This window comes from Amblyomma mixtum, chromosome 3 (assembly GCF_055824585.1).
Source record: "Amblyomma mixtum isolate Tamu chromosome 3, ASM5582458v1, whole genome shotgun sequence".
Classification (NCBI taxonomy): Eukaryota; Metazoa; Arthropoda; class Arachnida; order Ixodida; family Ixodidae; genus Amblyomma; species Amblyomma mixtum.
The window spans coordinates 398,116,363-398,139,506 of NC_143014.1; the positions used below are offsets into that span (position 1 = coordinate 398,116,363).

Sequence of the window (23,144 nt, forward strand, 5' to 3'; positions counted from 1 at the left end):
ACGTCCCAAAGCGACTCAGGCTATGAGGGACGCCGTAGTGGAGGTCTCCGGATAATTTAGACCACCTGGGGTTCTTTGACATGCATCGACATCGCACAGTACACAATCACTAGCGCTTTGCCTCCATCACAATGCTCATCCACTACAGGCGTAAACATGAATCTAGCCTACGCTGGAACCTGCAAACTAACAAGGAAGCACACGCAGCACAGGGAGCTGTCATGGTTTCTGCAAGCACGTGCACAACCACATGGACATCACTGTCGTGTGACGCTCCGCAAAGCTGAATTTTAACTCCATTATGCGCTCCTGTCTTCAATCTAAGAACGGGTAACCTTGCACAAATAGAGAATTACAAAAAAATAAAACAGTTGCAAGCCAGAAGAAGTGCGTAAAATACCGTATAAATGCGTGTAAGGGCCGCACTTTTTTTTCCAGATTCGGGAGCCAATTTTCGGGGTGCGGCCCATACACGCGATTTAGAAAAAAAAATTTTTTTTAAGCAAAAACACAGCAATCAGGGAATCAACGGCATTTATTCTGCTTCCAGTCGTCACTCGCGGAGTATTTCGACTCTGAGCTGGTGTTGTGCTCTGGTGCACGCTCATCCCAAAGAAGCCGCGCAGCATGTCCGCTGTCAACGCGTAGCCGTTGTTCCGCTTTCCATCACATAGCAGAGCAGTTCGGGAAACTCACACGGCTCGCCTCGGAAAGCGCGCTTTTTGCAGCTTGTGTTTCTCAATGCACCCCTTTTGATTGCACGGTCATCGGACGCACTTCTCGGCCACGTCGAATTCCCTGTCCGCCGCATGCTTGCTGCGTTCGAGAGCTAACTCCCAGCCGTGTAGCTGATAAGATGCTTGCCAATCGTGCTAAAACTGCATTACTCGGCGGCAGCACGCGAAAGCCACAACAACTACGGCGAACGCGCTAATACGCCATAAAAGCCTGGAGTTGGCGATACTGATGCCGATTAGATAGCAGGAAATCGCGGGGGGGGGGGGGGGGGGGGGAATTGACGATGATGATGATATGGCTGCGGCCTCAGGCGCCATCCATGGACGGTTTTTGGAAGCTCTTGTGCGCGTGCTTGGCCTCTGCGATCTAAGCGCTCCGTGATCGAGCGCACCGTTGTTCGCAGCCGGAGCCGATCGCGGAGGCCACGGCGCGTGCATTTAGAAGGCTATTCCCGCCTGGGTCATGGAAGGTTCGGGTGCGGCCCTTACAGGGATTTATTTTTTTTTAACATTTCCTTTGGAAAAACGGGGTGCGGCCCATACACGGGTGCGGCCCTTACACGTGTTTTTACGGTAACAGAGAAAAGGGTATAAGAGAGCACAGTTAGGAATAAAACACAAAGCAGGCTGCAACAGTCCACAGAGTGGTTCAATCTACAAATTTAGCTATAGAGTACAAACCCTCTACAGCAAAGTGACTCGGACCAGCAAAAATCTTTACTGTATTAAGGTCTTTACTATATCAGTTGTTAGTGACTGCATGGCTCTGAGGATGCTCTCTGGTAATTAATTGGCTACTTACTAAACACAGTGTAGGTTTACAAAAGAAACACTCACAAATACCTTCTATCCTGCTCTTATTGCCCCTTTATGTGATAATCATTTATTTTCAGTTATCACATGTCATTTATTTTATTTTATTTATTTATTTTATTCAATACTGCCAGCCTCCATTTGGTGGCCAAGGCAGGAGTGGTACAAGGGTACATCGTACATCGCGACAAAACAAAGCAAGTAAAAATGCGAATAAAGAAGCAAAAGCTAACACACAGGGTTTTATAGAAAGACAAAGAGCAAAGTTAAATGCACTCGGTTACCCAAACATACAAAAGAAAGCCAACAAAAGAGCATGAATGAATACACTGCGCTTAAAATGACGATATGACAGCAGATAAAAAAGACTTCTGATCTGTCAAACGGACCACGTCACACGGAAGCCCGTTCCATTCCAATATCGTTCTTGGAAAAAAAGAAAACTGATACGCTTTCGTTCGGCACCGTGGCACCATGATTGTCAAATTGTGTTTATTGCGCGTTGGTCGTGAAGTGTTGTATGCCATGTAGGTCTCAAAATGAATGTTTGTTAAGTTATTAACAATCCCATGCAACATTTTTAGACGGTGCAACTTGCGACGAGATTGAAGTGTCTGCAGTTCAGATTGCCTCAATAGATTAGTAACCGAAACGTGCCTTCCATATGCGTTGTAGACAAATCTAAGCGCCTTCCTTTGAACGCCTTCAATGCGCTGTACATCTACTTGGGTGTGCGGATCCCAAACCACATCTGCGTATTCCAGTAATGGCCGTACGAGTGCAGTGTAAGCTGCTAATTTAGTTATAGATGTGCAGTGCCTTAGACGGTTTCTTAACAGCCAAAGCCTGTTGGACGCCTTTGAGACTATATGCCCGATGTGCGAACTCCAAGTCAAGTTACTATTGAATACAACCCCCAAGTATTTGTATTCGTTTACGGGGGAGACAGCTGCACCGTTAATTGTGTATGTGTAATTAAGAGCGCACTTTTTACGCGTAAATGTCATTTTTGAGCACTTAGACGTGTTTAGTGACATTTGCCAGACTAGGCACCACCTTGAGACCTCTGAAAGGTAGTCATTCAGCACGTGGTGATCCTCCGCATTTTGAATAGGCAGATATACAACGCAGTCGTCAGCGAAAAAACGGCACCGTACAGGGGAGTCGAAGTTTAAGTCGTTTAAGTAAATAAGGAACAATAGTGGACCGAGAATGGAGCCCTGGGGTACTCCTGAGAGAACTGGAGCTGGCATAGAATTGGAACCCGAGATCTGGACGTACTGGTGCCGTTCAGAGAGGTAGGAATCGAGCCATTGAACAAGACGCTGATTTTGTAATAGATGTCTGAGTTTTATTATTAGATTACGGTGCGAAACGCGATCAAAGGCCTTCGCAAAGTCGAGAAATATTGCATCTACTTGCCCACCCTGATCAATGCATGCCAAAAGTTCATTGGTTGTGTGAATTAGTTGTGTTACGGTGGACAGGCCACGCCGAAACCCATGCTGGTTACTAGAAAAGAAGTTACTGCTTTCTAGAAAAGAAATCAAGTGCTTGAAAATGAAATGCTCCATAACCTTACCCGAGGTACACAGGAGTGAAACTGGCCTGTAGTTGTTTACACAAAGTTTGTCACCCGATTTGTGGATAGGGATGACCTTTGCAGTCTTCCAGTCAGCCGGAACTTCTGAATTTAAAAGACTTTCATTGTAAATGATGACAAGATATTTCGCGCACCATTCTGCGTAGCGGGAGAGAAACGCATTTGGGATGCCATCGGGCCCAGGCGACTTCTTTTTGTCTAAATTGAGTAGAGCTGCAAAAACTCCTTCGACAGATATTTGTAAGTCTGGTAAGATAAGGCACGTGGATCGAAATTCAGGCTCCTGCCTACTGTCAGTAGAAAACACTGAAGAAAAGTAATTATTGAAAGCTGATGCAATGTCGTAAGGATCCTTACTTTCTCTGTTATTCAAACGAATTTTACTAACTGTATCCTTCTTCTTTGTTAAGTGTATCCAAAATTTGTGTGGGTCTGCGGTGAGAAAGTTGTTGTGTTTACGATTTTGTTTACGTCTTGAGGAAGTACCACATTTGCATAAATACAATGTAGCTACAAATATAACGAGAGCTTGATTTCATGTGAAAAAAAAAAGTTTTGCATGAACACAGCGTCATTTTCCGTAGCCTCAGCGTCACCAAAGGGGGGACACTACCCTAAAGAGCGAACTTCTGAACCATTGGCTCGATTTCATTGAAACCTGTGGGGCTAGTTTACATCGCTGCTGGGACCGTCTCTGCTAAATTTCATTATTCGAGAATAAGTATGAAGCATGTTATGCAACCTTTATGACAAGGATGGCTGCGCCTGTTTGGAAAAACCATCGTTTGGAAAATAAGGGTAATTTTTTCCAATTCTTTGTTTTATGTGGCCTTGGGGATGTCCAGAGCAGAGAACTGTGAAATTATTTTTCTTAGTCTTGTTATATTTTAAAAGAATGCTACCACATAAAGAATGACACTGGTTTTTCATTTTGCACCATTTTTTTAAACTCACGTTTTAGTCTGAAGAAAAAAAGGAAAAAATAGACAAACTGAGTGCACAGTTGTGTTCCTCACAAAATTTCGCTCCAGAAAGTCTGCTACAATATTATACTCCGTTTCATGCATAGCAGGCAACGCTTTCAAAGGTAGCGCACCTGTTCGCACAGGCTAAGTGCGCACCCAAAAAGTAGTTCGCTACACAACCAAAGTGAACACGAGCCTATTTCATTGCAACAAACCTAAAGTGCAGTGGCTGGCACCTTCTGGACTTCGTTTTACCTCTTGCAACAATTTTGTCCTGCGACTCATTGAGACTTCGAGAAGCAAGATTTACATGTGGCAATATGATACGCGGATGGTGCAGCAAATCGCTCTTACTCAATCCGCACACAAAAAGTAGTTCACACATCTTAAAGTTATAACCAGTGGGCCTGAGCACTGAGCGCCTCGCAGCTTAAATCGTGACTTTTAATGCTACCACTTCATTTTACATCTCTATTTGTTTTTGTCCAAATGCTCCCCGAAGTTTCGAGAAGAATGATACGTGGCAGAGTAATATGGTTTCACGGACACACTCCTTCCGCAGCCTCCGCAGCGTTGCCTGCTGTGTATGAAACGGAGCGTAATGTTGACAAGTAATATTGAGACAATAGTTTTCCTGAGCTGGCAGGTTACTGAAAAGACGATGAATGAGAAAAAAGGACTCACAAGATTGAAAGTCACCCCACTTTATATTCATCGCTCGAATTTTCAAGAAAACCTCCCAGCTGAATAATGAAATTTGGCAGCAGAGATGGTCCCAGCAGTTATATACAAACCAGCCCGAGTTTCAATGACAGTGAGCAAGCATTCACTTTCTAGAGTAGTGCCCCCCCCCCCCCCATTTTTAAAAGGCAACAGTTACATGTGCGACAATCGAGGCACGGCGGTACTACTCATGCAGTACTGCTGTGCCTCCGTTCCCTGTGCTTCGCGCTGCTGTGCTGCGAATGTTCGCCCTTTTCTCCCCCTCCTTACTCTTCACTGCATTTTTACTGTCTTGGCTTTCTCAGCGACCCACGGCTCCTTCTTTCTGCATTCATAGCCAGCTTTTTTCTTTTTTCCCCCATGTGCGCCGCGCGCTTTGCCTCACCGCCCCAAGGACTTTAATAAGTTGGCTTCTCCTCACAGCTTCCGATCATGGTAGTGAAGCTATCTCAAAAAAAAAAAAAAAAGCATTGTCTAATCGTCATCGTTTAATCGTATGCATCTGCCTTCGAATGTCGGCTTTGCGCATGCAGTATTGTCGTCATTCCACGGGAGGTATGTCTCCAAGGCCAGATGCTCTTTACTATAGTTGTTTGTTTGTTTTTTTAATCTTTACTGTAACAGAAAAAAAAATGTACAGTCGTCTATGGGAGGCAAAATGGGACTGCAGTTTCACTTTACTGTACACGAGTTTACTATAGAAGGGTTCTACTGTACCAGCTTCTTGCAAAATTGATTTCAATTTAATTGTCCACTGTACGTCCAAAAACAGAGTCCAGTAAAACCTCATTAATTTGAAGTCACTGGGACTGAAAAATATTAGAACTAACTGGGTTTTCGAACTAACTCAGTACAGCAAGACAATGGAAACCAGGCAAAAAGTTTTGTTCTGGGAATGCGCTACCTTGATTGGACGAACTTTGCAATTGCCGTACTGCCCCGTAAAAGTCAACTCCCCAAACTCATAGCCCTTGCTGGCCAAAAAAAAGTTGATTCCAAATGTAAATAAATGTCGATACATACACCCCCCTCCCCCCCTTGCTTCGTTCCACCACCGCTCTTTGTTTTATAGTTCCCCATGGGTTGGCCTGGGAGAAAAGAAAAACAAATAATGTGCAAACAAAGATGTTTGTAACCTGTACTCTGGCATTTCGTTTACCATATAAACGCATGTAAGGGGCGCACCCTGTTTTCCCGAAGGAAATATTAAAAAAAAGATCTGCGTAAGGGCCGCACCCAAATTTTCCCCGACCCACGCGAGAATAGCCTTCGAAATGCACGTGCCGTGAACTCTGCAATCAGCTCTGGCTGTGAGCAACAATGCATTTGATTGCAGAGGCCACGCATGCACACAGGAGCTTTTTGGTGCCGTCCACGGATGACGCCCGAGGCCGCGGGTCATCACCATCATCGTCAACTTTTTCCTCTGCTGCAAGCTCCTGCTATCCATATCAGCATCAGTATTACCAGCACAAGCTTTTTATGGCTGTCAAAGGCACAGGAGTTGCGGTAGCGCATTAGCTCACCATAGTTGTGGCTTTCATATGCTGCTGCCGAGCGTTACAATTTTAGCACGATGTGGGCAAGCACCTTAATAGCTACATGGCTGGGATTTTGCTCTTGAACACAGGAAATTCGACATGGCACAGAAGTGCGTCCGACAATGGTGCAACCAAAGGGATGCATTGAGGAACACAAACTGCAAAAAGTGTGCTTTCCGAGGCAAGGCGTGCAATTTCCCGAACTGGAAGAAGAGCTGCTCTGCTGTGTGATGGAGGTGCGGAACAACGGCTATGCATTTACAACTTCTGGTGGGATGAGCATGCACTAGAGCACAGCACCAGCTCGGAGTCGGAAGACTCCGCGAGTGATGGCTGAACATAAAATAAATGCCGCTCATTCTATGACTGGCGTGTTTTTACTTAAAAAAAATTTTTTTTCGCACATTGTGTGCATGGGCCGCACCCCAAAAATTGGCCCAGGAATCTGGAAAAAAAGTGTGGCCCTTACACGCGTTACTGTATTTACTCACACTGTATTCACTCACATACAGGCCGACCTGTTTTTTCAAAACGCCCTCTCCAAACTCTGGAGCAGCAGAAGGACTTGAGTCTGGGCTAGTTGGTGTGACATGCTGGAAAACAGCCAACAAACGGATGCCTCGCAGAAAGGAGCACACACACACAAGGCTGTGTGTGTGTGCTCCTTTACTAGTACTCCAGATACTAGTAGTATCTGGAGTAGCCCAATATGCGAATCACTGCCACGGCAAGGCGCCAACCAGGCCACAGACACAGAAAAGGAATGGAGGGGACCACATGCCATTCCACTCTTCGTACCATCATGCACCAACTGCCCTCTACCAGGCTGTGCAAGAAGAGCACCAGGAGGTCACCTTTGATCCAGACGTAGGAGGCAGCCGCAATGGCAAACATGAGGAGGAACAGGATGAAGGCAAACGTCTCCAGGTTGTTGGCCGTCACCCGCTTCACCCCAAAGAGGATCGTGCGCAGCAGCTTGCCCTGGGCGGTTCCGAAGCTCGTCTTGAGCACGTACGCCACACACCCGTTGTCCGATGCTGAAAGGCGCAAGAAACATTATTAATGGCCACGGCACACAAAGCATCCGCCATGCCTCGGGTCAAGACCATCAGCTAGCTGATGAGCCAGAACTAGTCTCAGCAAAAGGTGTTTGAGCACACCTTCGATGTAGCAGCCAGCTAAGCAAGGAGGGCTGAGAGCTCAGATCACACTGAGGAGGAGACCAGAACCAGAGGAAACTACAGTCAGCTACAGCTCTACAAGAAGCCCAGCCTCCAAAGACTTTTCATCACCTTGTAGGCCCTTCACCAGTTATGAGTTCTGGAACCACAGCTATTCAGGCACAAAATCCTGCATTTGGAGCAAACACAGAGCATCAAGTTTAAAGTTGCAAGAGTTAAAAAGCTTCTTTACGAATAAAGTTGTTTACAACAGCAACATAAGAAGCTTTTGTTTCACAAAACCTCGCCTTGAAAAGGCAGAGCAACTGCTTCCTTGCACGAAGGAAATTCATGCATTTCCCTTCTTGAACATGAATGAAATTAGTGGCTGTGTTTAAAAGGAATGAAAAATTTGTTTATTTGTAAACAGCACTTTAGGTAGAACTGTATTAACAAGTATGCAGAACACATTTGCAGTCAAACTACCATTATTTGCCCGTATATTAAGCGAGCACAAATGTAATGCGAGAGGAGAGTTTGACACCTAACAAAAATGTGAAAAATATATATTACAATTATAACGCGATTAGTTTGTTCAAGCAGCTACAGCTCAGATGTCGCAGGCTTGGAAGAAAAAAAAATGTAGACGGCATGCAAAATTAAGGAAGCAACAGATACAGCAATACTGTTTGAGAACAAACACTTCAGAAATGTGCGCGACATCATCGACTGCAACAAAGCTTTCGATGCATTAATTCACAGTTTCCCATGCAGCAACCATCACTACTGTCACCACACTACCAGTGCTATGTGTGTTCTCTGCAGTGCACCGCAATGGGTAGAGACCCTGATATAATGACGTCAAGTACGCCACCGCTACGTTTCCAGCTAAGAAACAATTGTTTCATCAAAGAAGGCCAATGCCATCGAAGGTGAAGCTCACGAAGCATTGTTTGGCGGCACTGGATGACGCACAGCAGCATGCAGGCAAAGGCAGCGGACATACGAGATTTCGGCGACAATGACGTCACTACGAGCTTCCCCACATTCTCCAACGCAGTGAGGAGAAGCCTGAACATCGTCACGGTTTTAAACGACGGTTACGTTGCCATTTTAAATGCTAGTGCAAAAATACCCAGCATGCTTTGCCTAGAAGCTTCATAGATTCAAATTCTTATGTAGAATTCTCAAGAAACCATCTCAGCTTCCCTTTAAGTAGCAGTAAGAAAAAAAGATCACGTAATGTTTGTATCTTGGTTTGAAATACAATGCAAGATGTGTTTTGAAATCGATGAAGCGAGGGAAAAAAACTTGCGCTATATTCATGTAAATACGGTATTAGTGTTTCCAAAGCACTGTGAGCACTCTGTCTATAGGGAATGCAGTTTGTCCTCCATCAGTAATTTCAGCACAGTTACACTGGAATGCAGTTCTTTCCTGCCATGCATATCCCATGCTGACTCAACATCCGTGGCAATGCACGGCGCCCAGGAGCACACAAAAGTAGCAGTTTTCTCAACTCTGCAGCAATTGCAGACATGCTACTTTTTTTGTTATCTGTCCCATCACGAATGAAGCGCCACTAACATGACCCAGTGCCAGTGGTTCTTAATTCTAGATGTGGAAGTGTTTTGCCAGCTAGCTTGCGCTCCCAAGTTGATCCGAAGTGCATGTGTAAAAAAAGGAATGGCCCAGTCAACTCACGCCTCAGTCCAGTGCTGGCCTTAGCTGGGGGCGTATGCTGCAGGACCTTGGTGCCCCCAAAGAGCACATGCAGCCGGCCGTCCGCCTCCATGTCCAGCAGCTGCTCCGGATCCAAATCCTCCACGGGCTCCTGCCACACACATGCGTCAGTGGTGTAATGGTGAGCGACTACACGCAATGATTCCAACTGGCTACTTCAGCTTCAAGAGCTTTCAGCCCTTCGGCTTAACCTACCACTTCTATTTCATGCGACGCCCGATGCGGTGGGAGAAATGTCTTGGGACTGCACCATGAACCCTGGCAGCGCAACAAAAAGGCTGACACAACACTTTTAAATGATGGTCAACAAGCAGCCTTCAAACAGCGTCTCTCCCAAAACATTGTGCACATGGCCCACAAAAGGGGCAACAAGCGCTAGCTAAACCCAAAGATGTCTTAGACAACTAAAAACATGAAGTAAAAAAGCTTTTTGTTTCCTCCAACAGGTAAGCAAGACTATATCACAATCTATTCAGCATATTTTGCTTGTTGCACCAAGCCACCGAGGGACAAACGGGCATTACAAAGAAGTGCTCGACTAGCAGCCTCAAGTAAATTTTTCCTGCATCTTTAACTTTTTTTCTCATGCAGCAGCAGTTATTTGCTCAAGTAATGCGGAAATGCAAAAAAAGCTGGTAAACTTATAAAACACTGCACAGAACAAATAGTCAGGTAAAAGATTAGGTGAGGGTGTTAAGGAAGGCAGTAGTGGTGTCAAGGAGGTCCCAAGCAATTACGAAGGCCCCTAATCTTCAGCAATTTAAGAGAAAATCGTACATTTAAATCGTACATTTTATTGTGCTTTGCACCATTGTGAGCTTGCAGCCAAAATTTCTATTTTACAGTTAAACCTCAATTTAACAAACTTGGTAAAATCGGCAGTTTACTTCGTAATACTGAAATTTCACTACATTGAAATTTGTCTTTTAGCATGCTAAGAATCTGCCAAAAATGTGCTGCGGATAACTCAAGGGAAAAATTGTTATTTGCAATTAAAATGGTCCTTTATTTCTGCCCTTTCTTCACCAGCAGCAGTGGCGTTACGCATGTCTTGTTCATGTAGTGAATTCATGAGCCGCCTCAGCACATCTATCTTGCCGGCCACCGTAGCGTGCCAAGACGAGGACAATGCACCCGTCCTGAGTTTTGGTTTTGCTGTCACCATCATCCTCTTGTAAGTTCCCCGAACACAGAGCTGGCACGACGACCTTGTGGCTGTCACCAGTGGCCTCGAGGAAGACCACAGCGTCTCCCCCCCCCCCCCCTCTTTACTCTCCTTTCTTTCTCCATATTAGCAGTGAGAGCGAGAAGAAGGTGCTCCAATCCCCAAGCAATGAAATGAAATCAGGCCGACCCCGCTCCTTGTGCTTTCCGCCATAAGCGCGTGTGTGTCTTTTTCACACATACACGCATCGTCTGAGTGAGAAGCGAGGCTGTCAGGTGTGAAGTGTGCAACAGGCTTCACAGCTGACAGGTGCGCTAAAAACGTAAAACGCAACAGCAGGGTTCTCCTGTACCAAGAGGTGAAAGAATGACACAAATGTGTGAGACAGGGAAGGGAATCTTGAAAGGAGGGAAAGCAATGACATAAGGCACAGCAGCAAGAATGGCAGGAGGAATAAGACTGCACAGTGCCCATGCGGACCAATTGCACTCACCTTCATCTGCGGCACTGATTCACCAGTCAGCATGGACTCGTCCACGATGCACGGGCCACGCAGCAGCAGCATGTCACACGGAACCAAGTTCTCATTCTGGGAACGGCCTGTGCCACAGAAAGAAACATGTCAGCAAGCAGGTACGCCTAACTGTTCTCCCCTGCGCTGCAAAAGCACTGGGCACACTGGGCCTGGCACAACAGGAATTATCACCCAGACTCCCTGCTCACACCGTCACAGGCATTTTCATTCAGCCTGTCCTTTCTGGTGCCCAGTGCAAGTGCACTGCTTTGCCAGAAGTGCTGATTAGCACACAAACTTAAATGTGGCCGTACAAGATGGAGCAAATGCTCAAAAGGACACTCACTGCCTGTACTGATGAAAGGCTATTAACCATAACCAATGTCAAACGATTTTTAAAGGGACGCTTATTAGGCATGGCATAAGGTAACTGCCACTCAAAGAACAAATTTTTAGGACCAAAGGAAAAATAAAACCCGGGCAGCCAAGTCAATAAGAAAACTATTCACAACTAAGCAAGGGTACGCCTTCACATTCCAAACTGGTAAAAAACAGAACAGCCAACCTCTGCCCCACTAATGCTTGGCAAAAAAAACTGTCCCTACGTCCTGCACAGCAGCAACGAAGAGCAGGTTGGTCACCTAGGGTCGGCCGGATTACCTAACCAGGTCCTGGCGTCAGTTGCTGAGTTTCTTTCAAGACAGCTACAGCTACAGAATGTTCCACAACAGAAGGATGGGGCCAGCAAAAGGAAGAAACAAAACAGTACCACGCATTCGCTAAGTCTCACACATCAAAAAAGTTGCTATGAAGCACAGTGCAAATGTCATGTCTTCAACACTATGTGCACTTTCCTCACTATTTGCCCACGCTATTGGTAGGAGAACAAATAGGGTTCGCAATCCAAATTATGCACAAATTTCCCTGCTGTGCAATCAGGAAAATTTACTCTTTTTTCTCTGATTCATAGTAACGGAAGAAGATGTACCAATGATCAGCTATTGCATTACTGAATACTCAGTGGCAGTCTATACTCTGCCAAAGAATTTCAGTTCCTGGAAGACAATCTCTACTCACATATCTAACGAAGCTATTCTGAGGTGGTGGTGTGATAGCTTTGTGCCTTTTGTGTGTTCTACAGTGACCTATGTGCGCAGGCGTGTCCTGCTCTATCGAGCATTTTTTAAAAAGAATAAATTAGTTGTGTTCAATCTTTCAATGCACACATTCCTATACCTGTTTCTTTATTTTTTTCTCATCAACTGGCCCAGCCAACCATGCTTTTTCAATTCAGTAAGCCTAATTTGGATTCTAACAACCGAAAATATTTCAGCTTGCTTTAAGCATAAGAGTAACCAGATTTTTTTTACTCCCAAAAAATACAATTCCCCTCCTGGCAACAAAGTTTCCGGTGTACCACAGGGCAAGTACTTTGGCCCCTATTCTTACTCAGTGACATTTACCAAACAGAACAAGCTCACCAACAAAAGCGTTTGACGACACCTGCATGAATTACTGGGAGATCTGAAGCCCTAATACCGATCTCACTACACTGCAGGACAACCTAATACATTTTGCCTCAGTGCAACACATGGCAAATGAAACTTCGTGCCACTAAATCCAAATATCAGGATTACCTATGATGTTTCAAATGACATGCCATGGAACTGAGTCATGGTTGTGACTTAAGATTTCAGTGGTACAGAACATTTTGAAAGTACAGTGCAACCTTGTTATAGCGAACTAGTAAAAAATCGTAAAACAGTTTGCTATAGCCGAAATTTGTAATATAAAGTTTCATCCCAAACGCGCGCAATAGCGGCGCAATTTAGTCATTGAAAGGACAGCAATTCTGGCGATCCTTACATGAGAAGCGGATAGATGTTTTCCAGGTTTTGGTGGCGTTTCGAAGACGCTCGCGGCTATTCCGAAGACCGCAAAATACCGAGCGCCAGTTAGGTTGGCTCCCCCGCACAGCACCGCAAGCGCAGGTTAAGCGCCAGCTAGTGTGGCTTCTCCGCATCACAGCCGCGTCGCGTGGCAAGCGGTACGTCAGAGCGAAAGCTGCCGCAGTTTGCACCACCTCCGCGACAGCCAACATGAGCGCAGGATTGTTGCTGCATGCGCACAACCACCAGTACTGCTTCCATGGCGCTGTCGACGGATGCCAGAAGCATGAACGCATGCTGACTCCCGGACTGCAACCCTACACGCCGCTGTTGGCGAGTGCGAGATGAAAGTGCAAACCTTGGTGCGAACGCGTGCCGCATCACCACCAGTCACTTGTGCAGTGCGGCGAAGCCTGCCGCCTGCCATCCGAACGGGCACAGTTTGCCGCCGGGGAGTTCGATATACCCGTTTCATGGCCAACCGCGTTCGATATATAAAGTAGAAATTGCATGAATTAGGCAAAAATATTTAAGAAGAGTTCGATATAGCCAATAATTCGCAATATCCGTGTTCGTTATATCGAGGTTTGACTATCTTGCAGAAGCAATTTCACTAATCTGCACAAACAGCTAGACGATGCAAGCTGATGTTCAAAGGGACACTAAGGAAAAATAAAAGGTGGCCTGCATCGACAGAATACCGTGTTCCAACCACAAAGAGAATGGGCCTTTTGTAAGCTAGAAAAGACCATCACGCTAAATACAGGCTTCACCATCAGCAGCCGATTTCCTACGTAACGCATGCATCGATAACGATTCATCGACACTGCCATTCACCTCAACATGGTGGCAACCTGTCCTTTTAAGTAAGGACATCACAAGTTTGCATCCAATGGCAGGAAGGTTTTTGAATCCAATTTTCCCGTCGATAAACGCACATTTTGCTGCCAGACAAATGTCAACACAGCCAGAAAGAGCCAGAGAATCAATGTTTACCGAGAACAATTGGTCGGAGTTGCTCTCATAAATACATGAGGTGACCAGTGGGTCACCTCATGTATTTATGTTGTGCGGCACAAATACCAAGTGGCCCAATGAAGCCATGGGACAGACCAGGTTTTTCAACGAGCCTGTGAAAAACACCCATGCCAGGTTGCTATTGAAATCTAATATCAGTTCCAATAAGCTGGCTTCGCTAGAGGCTCACTGGGGGGTTCCCATCGCACCCAAGAAAATTTAAGAGTGGCCACGACGCACAGGGATTAGGCCTCCGAAAATCGTTGCCACAGTGAACGTGTTAAGCTCTGGATGAAACTCCAGTCCAGACAAGCCTGTGCACCATTTGAGAGGTCATTCCAAAAATGGCAAGCTCACCTATTGACACAATGTCTCCAGGAATGAGGTCACAGCTGAGAATGGGCCGCCATTTTCGGTTCCTGTAGACCTGAAGGGACCACAGCACATTGTCACAGAGTTGCTTGCACAGTCACAGCTGCAAACACCAAGGCTATTCTTGAACTTGAAATGTGAGGTCAACTGAAACAACTTGCACCAATATGTTCACAAATTAAGTTGAAAAATATTTCATGTTTTTGGTGCTCATTCCCACTACGATACACTAAAGAACAAACAATGTGCAAAGCCTGAAGTCACTGTCACAGCAATGGAGACACCATTGCAATGAAAAAAGACAGCACATCCCACCTGAATAGCTGGCATTACCCCCCCCCCTACAGCAATTACCAGTATATAAGCATGGGACAATGCTTACAACACTCACCTTTCATGTCTTCAATTCCTACAGAAACAGACACTCTTAACATCACACATTTCCGATAGCTACTGCAGTCTCCATATTTTTTCAACAACTCTTCAGACTCACGAAAAATTGGACACCTTTCTTTTGCAGGCTCATTGCAGAGGTATGCTAATTAATAGTACTGATGTACATTAGTTGGTTCATACAAATAACACAAGGTTTTCAGAGTAAAATAACTCACTACCGTATATTGCCATGTATAGCGTATTTGCTCCGATTCTTACGAGCACTTTTTTTCTGGAAAAAAATTGCCTAAAAATGACATGCGCATTAGATTTGAGTACAAAAATCCTTAACTGCCACAAGCTCTGAATGCCTCCGTTAACTTGTCAAACTAACCTATACAGCAGTCTGTGCATCGTTCCTGAAGTTACGGTTAACATATGCAATCTTGTGCCACCCAGTTTTTAGCCCTGTCACCTAATGTACGTGGTTCTTATAATGCCGTTGCTATGCTTGTAAGGCTTTTCTTTGCTCCTCTCTGTCCCCTGCTGTTTCGCTTTATAAACGGGGTGCTGGCCTTTATCAAGCCATTACAGGCTTTTTGCTAGCACCCTGCAGCATCCTGAGTGTTGCAATTTCACTGTTGATGCTGAAATAAAGTTATTTGATTTGATTTCATTTCATTTGGCCCTCTGCCAAGTTTGCTGAGCACACCACCCCCACTAGAGCTCCCATGGAAAGATAAACGTGCCATGATGCTATCGGAGCACAGCATCTTGGGGCATTGCCAAGGTATGCACTACAGACGCCGACAAAGGTGCAAAGGAATCAGCAAAGAAAAGCTAACACTTTAAAATAAGGTGATGTTGTGTATCAAATCATGAAAATGTGGCGCACATTACAATCATCATTGTAATTAATTTTTTTCTGACTTTGAAAAGTGGGTGCGTGTTACAATCAAGGGCGGGTTAGAATCGAGTAAATACGGTAAGTCAGCTCCGATATAGGACAACCCCCCAAACTGGGGGCCCTCACCTGACAAATAAATGCAATCGCACGGCCAGCAACTAGAAGCAAATGGAGATTAAAGACCATGAAATGGCGGTCCACCCTGCTGCGTGCAGCCTCCTGACTAGTGCCAAATCAAACTGCCAGTGCTCCTGTGCTTTCAGGTTCTGGTGTGACCCCCGCTCTGGAGTTTAAAAGTTTGCTCTTGTTCTGTTTACTGCCTGTCAAGAGGAATGACTGCCAGCGTGAGCAAGCCAGGCAAATTGGGCGCAAATCGAATTTTCACAGTGAAACAGATTTTCACACGAATTATTTTCTTTTTCGGACAAATGATGCTCCATGCATCGTGCCAGGAACAGGCACCGCCACGAGGCGCGCACTATCTGCGGATCGGCCGAAACTACCTGAGACCCCTCAAGCAGAATGATTCCACATATAGATCAACCGCACAATTTCAGACAACTGTTTCTGGAAAGAAACTGTCGACTTATATGCAGCAATATACAGTATGCATTACCAAAAGCCAGCAGTAACTACAGCAGGCAAGTCTTGTATTTAAGAATATCAATCAGGAATCCATTACCACACAGCAGCCAATCATGTCATATATGGTCAACATTTTGCACAGCGTTTCGAAAACACTTACTGGATACCTTGGCCTAAACAAAAGCTCATGCTTTCTTTTTCTTCCTCTGTGCGCTGCATAAAGGGATGCTTATCAAGTAAACATGTTCTGTGCATTTAGAAGTCAACTGAAAACCCTTCTGTATTTTCTTCACTGTACTTCGACGCTCTGAGCTGCACAATTTTAAGTATGCACTGATTTCTCGCATAAGGCACATTACTGTTGCTATATTTTATCATTATTACCATATTGAGATAATACACAATTTTCTGCAATTTCCTCTTTCCAATACAGTCTGCTCACCTTTGCTGTCATAGGGAAATATCCGCTGCATTATACAGCTGCCCATAAGTTTAAACTGACTTCTATTCTGCACCTACTAATGAGAGGCATGGCAGTGCCAGCCACACACCTGTATCATGTACGGCTTGTTCCCCATCTTGCGGATGAGGGACAGGTTGCGCAGCTGCTGCTGCACAAGGGTGCACTCGAAGGCCACCAGCATGAACAGCGTGAACACACTGTAGTACCAGAACTCGTCCAGGCACCACAGCGCCACACAGAACACTTGGAACACAAAGAAGGGCGCAGTGGCACGCTCCTTGAACAGCGCCCCAAACTCGGGGACCTCCATCTCCAGGCTGAAAAGGCAGCAGGCACATCAAATGAAGCAACTGCACACTCCGTGCCCTACCTTGGAAGTTTTGCTGGCCTCATCTCCCTCCAGAACACGTCACACTCATTTAAATGGGCCACCCACTTTGAGAACAACGCAGGATCTTGTATTAGACCCGTCACTTGCCAATATCTGCGTCTCTGACGGTGTTTCAGGTCACAAAATGATGAGCACACCTTTGCAATCGAATTTTCTTACAAAAAGGGAAAGAAAATATATTGTGTTTTTTTCCGTCTTTTTCTCCCGTCAGCGACGTCAACGTATTATTTGATGTACTGGCTCATGTTTGCTTCTTTGTTACCATTCACGATTTCAATGATTGTTCTGATGGCCAGCTATGCCTTTTCAAGAATGTGGCTTTAAAACACATCAGACATTGTGCCCTTCAAGCGGAAGATACTAGGCTACTGTAATCCATGGATTAATGAATGAAGAAATGGTTTGTGTAGTACAAACTAAGAAGCAAAAAACAGTGCAGGTAACATCTTTTCACGGCTCACACAAACAGAATGTGCAACTTGCACATACTGCTGAAAGGCAGCAGCAGCAGCAAGAAAGCTAAGATCATTATAAAAAATGCGCCCTTGAAAAATTTTTTGCTCTCATCTCCAGAGAAGTTTTGGCATTACATTGCTTGAAGAAAGGAATTCGGAATGGCGTCCGTCCAAACGGTATCACAAATGAGAAGTCCGAGACAGTACATCTATTCGGACCAGTTTCGGTCTCTCTTGAAGTGTGGTCATGGTATCACCCCATATTGAGAGTATGCACATACAATTCGTGCTTTCAACTTTGTCCCTGAATTGACTACAAGGTCCTATGTGGAGGCAATGCCCACTAAGCTCAATGCCAGCCACACCAGCCAGTTTCAATAAATCAAGCCCTCTCCTCCAACCCTTTCTTCAACTCTCCAATTCCTTCATGCCTGCTCCGCACGTGCAGTGAAAGGGGGAGAGCACCCTGTAACTGCAGGGAACAAGTGAACAAATTTTGTTCTTGTTTCCTTCACAAGGAGGCACTTCAGAGAGCAGCTCGTGCAATGACGTAAGCCAGCTCTCCATGGAAGCAGCGCCATACAACAACACGTAAACGACTTGAGGCACGCAAACCAAAGCAGCTGTTGAAATAGAGGAGGCAATGGTGGAGGAGATGCAATTTGAAAAGCACGAGAGCAGTGCAACAAACTAATTACTAGAGCATTTATCACAATCAGTTTCGATTTCAATCTCCAGGTTGATGAGCCTGACATAGTGTCAGTGGTTAATGGGAGCACCACAACAGCAGCCCTCAATGGTACGCAATCACATACAGTAGAACCTCAGTGATACAAATCTCACAGGGTCACGAAAAAATTCGTATCATCAGAAATTTCAAATCATACAAAACGAACAAAAGCCGTACGCAGAAGCATGGGAAATGGATTCAAGCAGATATCCTTGTGGATGACGGGACTTGTTCCCGGCCATTTATACACGGCCAAATGTTACGTCATTTACCACACGAAATGCCTCTTAGATGTTGCTACTGATGGATTCTGCATAGCCAGATCCCTGCCTGGCCTGCATTTAAGCCTGAAATCAAATATCTCCCTGCCAATGCAATGATCTATATTGCCTGGGAGGCATCACTGTATAACCGGAAGGTAGCTGTAGTAATTTCTGAGCTTCAAATTAGATGTCTATACTCATTTTAAAGGTGCACTAAAGAGTAATCTGAACTCGTCTTTTTACAGGGGGAACTCGATCTACACGTTGCTACAGCACTCTTAGAAACTTCGAATTATTGTCCTGTGCGGCTGATTTCCCTAATTTGGATTAAACGTCCCGTTTCGGACTCGCCGCAGACGGTGGGAGGAGTCAACCAACCTTTCAGCCAGTCCCGTGGCGGCTTGCCACTCTGCCATCGGCGGAGTGATACATAGTGATCAGCAAAAGCAAAGAGTCCATGCGTATTTTTATTTCAGTGGACCTAGTTTGCAGTTATGCAGCCTCTGACTGGATCTATTTATTCATGGAAACCTAAAAAACAAAATAAAAGCGAAAGCAAAGCCGCCACGCGACTGCCTGAAAGGCACTCCAGACGTTAGCTGACTGCTCCTACTGTCTGCGGCAAGTTTGAAAAAAAGGCAGAAGCCGGGACGTTTAATCCGATTTAAATTAGGGAAATTGGCTGCACAGGACAATAATTCGAAGTTTCTAAGAATGCTCGGAATGTGTAGATCGAGCTCCCGCGGTAAAAAGACAAGTTCAGATTCCTCTTTAGTGCACCTTTAAGAACACAAAAATCTTGACAAGCACTGCAGATCAGATCAGAAGATTTTTCTCCAATCACGTGGACTACCTAACGAGAAACATGCAGTAATCCAAGCCTGTGCATACTGCATGAATTATCGCCTGCCCACCCTTGAGTGACTGCTGTCCACTTCTCAGTCAAGAAGCATGTGACATTCACAAGCTTTTTCATTCAAGAGTGGGACCCAACGAAAGACGCGGGAGTCCAATTGCTACTCAATATTTGTTAGGACCTCCCAAAGGATATACACTTCACCAGAGCACACGACAGGGCCACATGCTTGCATCACTGCGCTTCATTCATACTACTGCCAACATAGCACCGATGCATGCATAAGTGAGTGCGTCCACTGCCTGCAATGCAGGCGGCAGCAACCTCTGATGTCCTTGAGGAAAAAAGGTTAACAGCCAATATTTTCCGAATCAGAAGCAATTCAGAGAAAGCAACTTAATCCCTCCATGCACAGGGCAGTATGCAGTCTCCAGCTGCACCAAGGTAACGCGTCTTGATGGCTTTCCTTTCACACCATAGGAGCCCATACCAGCCATACACAGCAACAAGACACAGTCGTATGCAATATAAAACAGCTTTCCCCTCAAGGCTGACCTTCAGATCAGATGGCAGTGGTTGCCAGCCTCTGAGGCCATGATGCTATTTCTCATCAGGAGCACACTTGCTGGCTGCCAGAGGGCTACCAAAGCTTGGTACACTGCAGAGGCTGAAAACTGACTGAAAACTGAGCCCAAGTGCTAAACAGCCGAGCAGCTTTACCAAAATGGCAGTTAAGGTCCGCATGCAATGCAATGACCAATGCAAGTGAAAGGCGCACTCGTTCTTGCCGTATTGGCGCTCGGCTGCGGCCAACTCGGCATCATCCACGTATCCTTTGCACTCCTGGTAGAGGCGCATGGGCAGCCCCGTGGGGAACTCGATGCCACGGAAGGTCTTGCGCTCAAAGTCGTACACATACTTGGTCTTCTGGAACAGGAACCACACCGACCCTTCCACCTGCAAATATTGCACCAGGTGGCAGTCACTTCCAGCAGCAAACACAGGTATCGGCAAACAAAAAAGTGGGATTCTACTGCCTCTGTACAAAGCAACAGCAAGTCACCCAGAAAGCTGTGGCAAGCTATTACAGGGGACAAGGTCAAAGTGGGAATATTTTTGCAAGCAGCCAAGTATCCATGACACAAGATGTTTTTGCACAGTCCCACCTGTTTGCATACATTTGTACTCAGACCACACAAGCCAGAAGCCAAAGCAGAGAACTGTAAGCCTGTGCCAAAATGAACACCCAATCCTTTGACAGATTCAACAGGAAAATGGCGCAAAAGACGTGGACAAAAGAGACAAACACAACAGGACCAGCGCCAATTGTGTTTGTCTCTTTTGTCCACGTCTTTTGCGCCATTTTCCTGTTGAATCATGAACCAACTAGCCCAAACTAGAGTTCTTCTTTGACAGAAGATATCTCTGGAAACCAATAAAACTTCTCTAGACAAGCAAAGGCGGAAATGTATATCTGAGCTAGCCAATCACACTGCAGTGCACAATCTTTTTTCACTTCAAGCAACCCCATGTCAAAAATGCCACCAACAATGGCTGGTGCAATGTGCGGAGGCAGTGGATGCAGCTATTCTAGTCCCGAACTTAGGGCCCCACTGCCTCATCTTTAACAGCGGTGCATTGCTTCCTCTCTTGCCTGTCAAGCACACCAGGTGCCAAAACATTTTACGCCCTTGGGAACGATATCAGTGATTATTAGTAACATCACAGCACAGTAATCTGATGTACAATGAACGACAACACACAACAACAGCCAGGCAGTACATTGGCGACTGCATGGAGAGTGAGCTGATCAGCATATATATGCCGTTGCTGATGCATCAGCTGGCACTAGCATTGACGGCCAAGTAAAACCTTCATGTCAATGAGACGGCACCTTGACTAGTTGCTGTTGTCTATGCTACGATTAAGCGAAACAGGTGACTACATTTCATATGTTCACCCTTTGACACTCTGCACCGGTATGAGTAGGCCTGGCTTGCCCGCAGGATTCGTACAGCGTGTTCCACAATTAAACATATGCCACAGAATGCTTCCCTCAGCTAACCGACAAATTTTTTGAGCTCAGATTTTGCACAGAAATGACATTTGGTAGGCAGAATTGATTTATGCAACATTTGTTTGAGGTACTCGCCTAACTCAATCAGGTGTCGGATATTCTCATCATCTGCAGCGACGATGAAACAATACAAGCCATGCTCTCAGCAATTGCAACGGTGGCGCCATCTTGTTTGCCAGCCATGCAGATTCGGCAAAGGAGGGGGTGGGGGAGCATTTTGAAAGTGGTCTGAAGACGCTTTTTCAAGGTCTTAGAATTTAGTGCAAAACAAAATTTTCTGTGGTCACTGATAAAGCAGTTGAAGGGGCATCTTCAAAAATCCTGCAAAACACCCCACTCCTTTACATAATCTGCACGGCCGACAAACAAGATGGTGCCACCGGTGCAATTGCTGACAGAGCTGCTTGTTTTGTTTCGTTGTCATCGCAGACTGGGCGAATATCCGACTTCTTCCTACCCATTTAAGCAAATACCCCAAACATATGTGGTACAAAACAATTCTGCCAACTAAATGGCCTTTCTGTGCAAAATCTGAGCTCAAAAAATTCATCTGCTTAGCTGAAAGAAGCATTCTACGGCACGCATTTAACTGTGGAACAGTCTGTATATGCAGTATCGGTGACTGTGGAGAGCGAGTTACCAAGTTTTAGCGAATACAAATGATCATCGAGCATAGTTTTGACAACCGTTACCTGAAATCAACGATGGCTTAGATATCAGGACACACATATTGATCAGGAAGTACCAATGCTAGGCGGTGTGACCTAGTCTGCCGACTAAAGCAGCAGGCACCCAGTAGCAGTCGTCAGCATCGCTTCTGGACAACAAATTAAGCCATTTCAATTATTTCAAATGAGCGCTCAACATACTTCTAGATAAAGAAATTAAAAGTCAAGTACTGGACATATCACAAAAAGCAGTTACAATGAGCGAGAAACGCCAGACCTACATGGTGTCAACAATCTGGCTATGCAGCATTCCCCAGGCTGGCGCTCGCATTCATCAGCGATTCTTTCAGAGTTATTGCACTGCGTGAACAAGTAAATATACAACCAGCGCAAAAGAGAAGAGATTGTTCATCCTGAGAATATAGCTTATATTTCATGCTGAATAAATGTGCAGTTACTGCCTGTGCACATACAACCATATGTAAATAAAAGTAGCACTGACGTGCAGTTGTCGTCATGGGCACATTCCTGGGGAAATTACACACTCGTGCGGTAAATGCTGAATCCTGTAGAATTGGCTCGAAGCGTTCATTTAGTGAATACATGGACTGTTTGCTGAACAAGCATCATAAAAAAAAAACCAACAGATATCGAAATTAGCAGCCACAAGATTTGGAGCAGTCCCGCGGCACTCCGAAGACAGCGACGGGTATTGGTCGGTATGAACAGAGGGGCATCATGTCATTATTATCGGACCAGGGGATCGGCCGAATGACGCGCTGTCGGCTATGAGCCACCAACACAGACGTCCGCTAAGCATCGGCATAGTGTAGCAAAGCTAAATACAACGTAGAAACCACGTTGGCATACGCAGTACGCCAACCGAGATCGGTCCAAGCGAGCCGCTTGTTTTCAGAACTCAGTGTCGTGCCCCATTCGCTTGGCTTTCCTCAGCATATCTCAGTAGCGACCAAGTTTGCTGGCGTTTCAAAAGGTGCTCGCATGCAAAGCATGTGTACGAGAGCAGACGACGCAGCACACCATGTGTCATTACTTTTGGGGTGCACGTGGCAAGGGTTGCAGCTCTTCCCTGGGCGTGACATCATAGCACACCTCGGCGCTCAGAAACCAA

The 23,144-nt window shown here is 45.5% G+C and overlaps 1 protein-coding gene across 4 annotated transcripts in view; it reads right to left on the minus strand.

Moving 5' to 3' along the window:
* Positions 1-23,144, minus strand: part of LOC149357298 (endoplasmic reticulum transmembrane helix translocase) — a 92,448-nt gene that overhangs the window by 63,253 nt on the left and 6,051 nt on the right. For all 4 annotated transcript variants that reach the window (XM_089584496.1, XM_089584495.1, XM_089584498.1 and 1 more), the window contains exons 3-8: positions 20,046-20,224; positions 16,661-16,889; positions 14,228-14,297; positions 10,944-11,050; positions 9,247-9,376; positions 7,237-7,419 (exon numbers count right to left, since the gene is read on the minus strand). In XM_089584496.1, the coding sequence (XP_089440622.1) occupies positions 7,237-7,419; positions 9,247-9,376; positions 10,944-11,050; positions 14,228-14,297; positions 16,661-16,889; positions 20,046-20,224 (898 nt within the window). The remainder of the gene's footprint in view (positions 1-7,236; positions 7,420-9,246; positions 9,377-10,943; positions 11,051-14,227; positions 14,298-16,660; positions 16,890-20,045; positions 20,225-23,144) is intronic.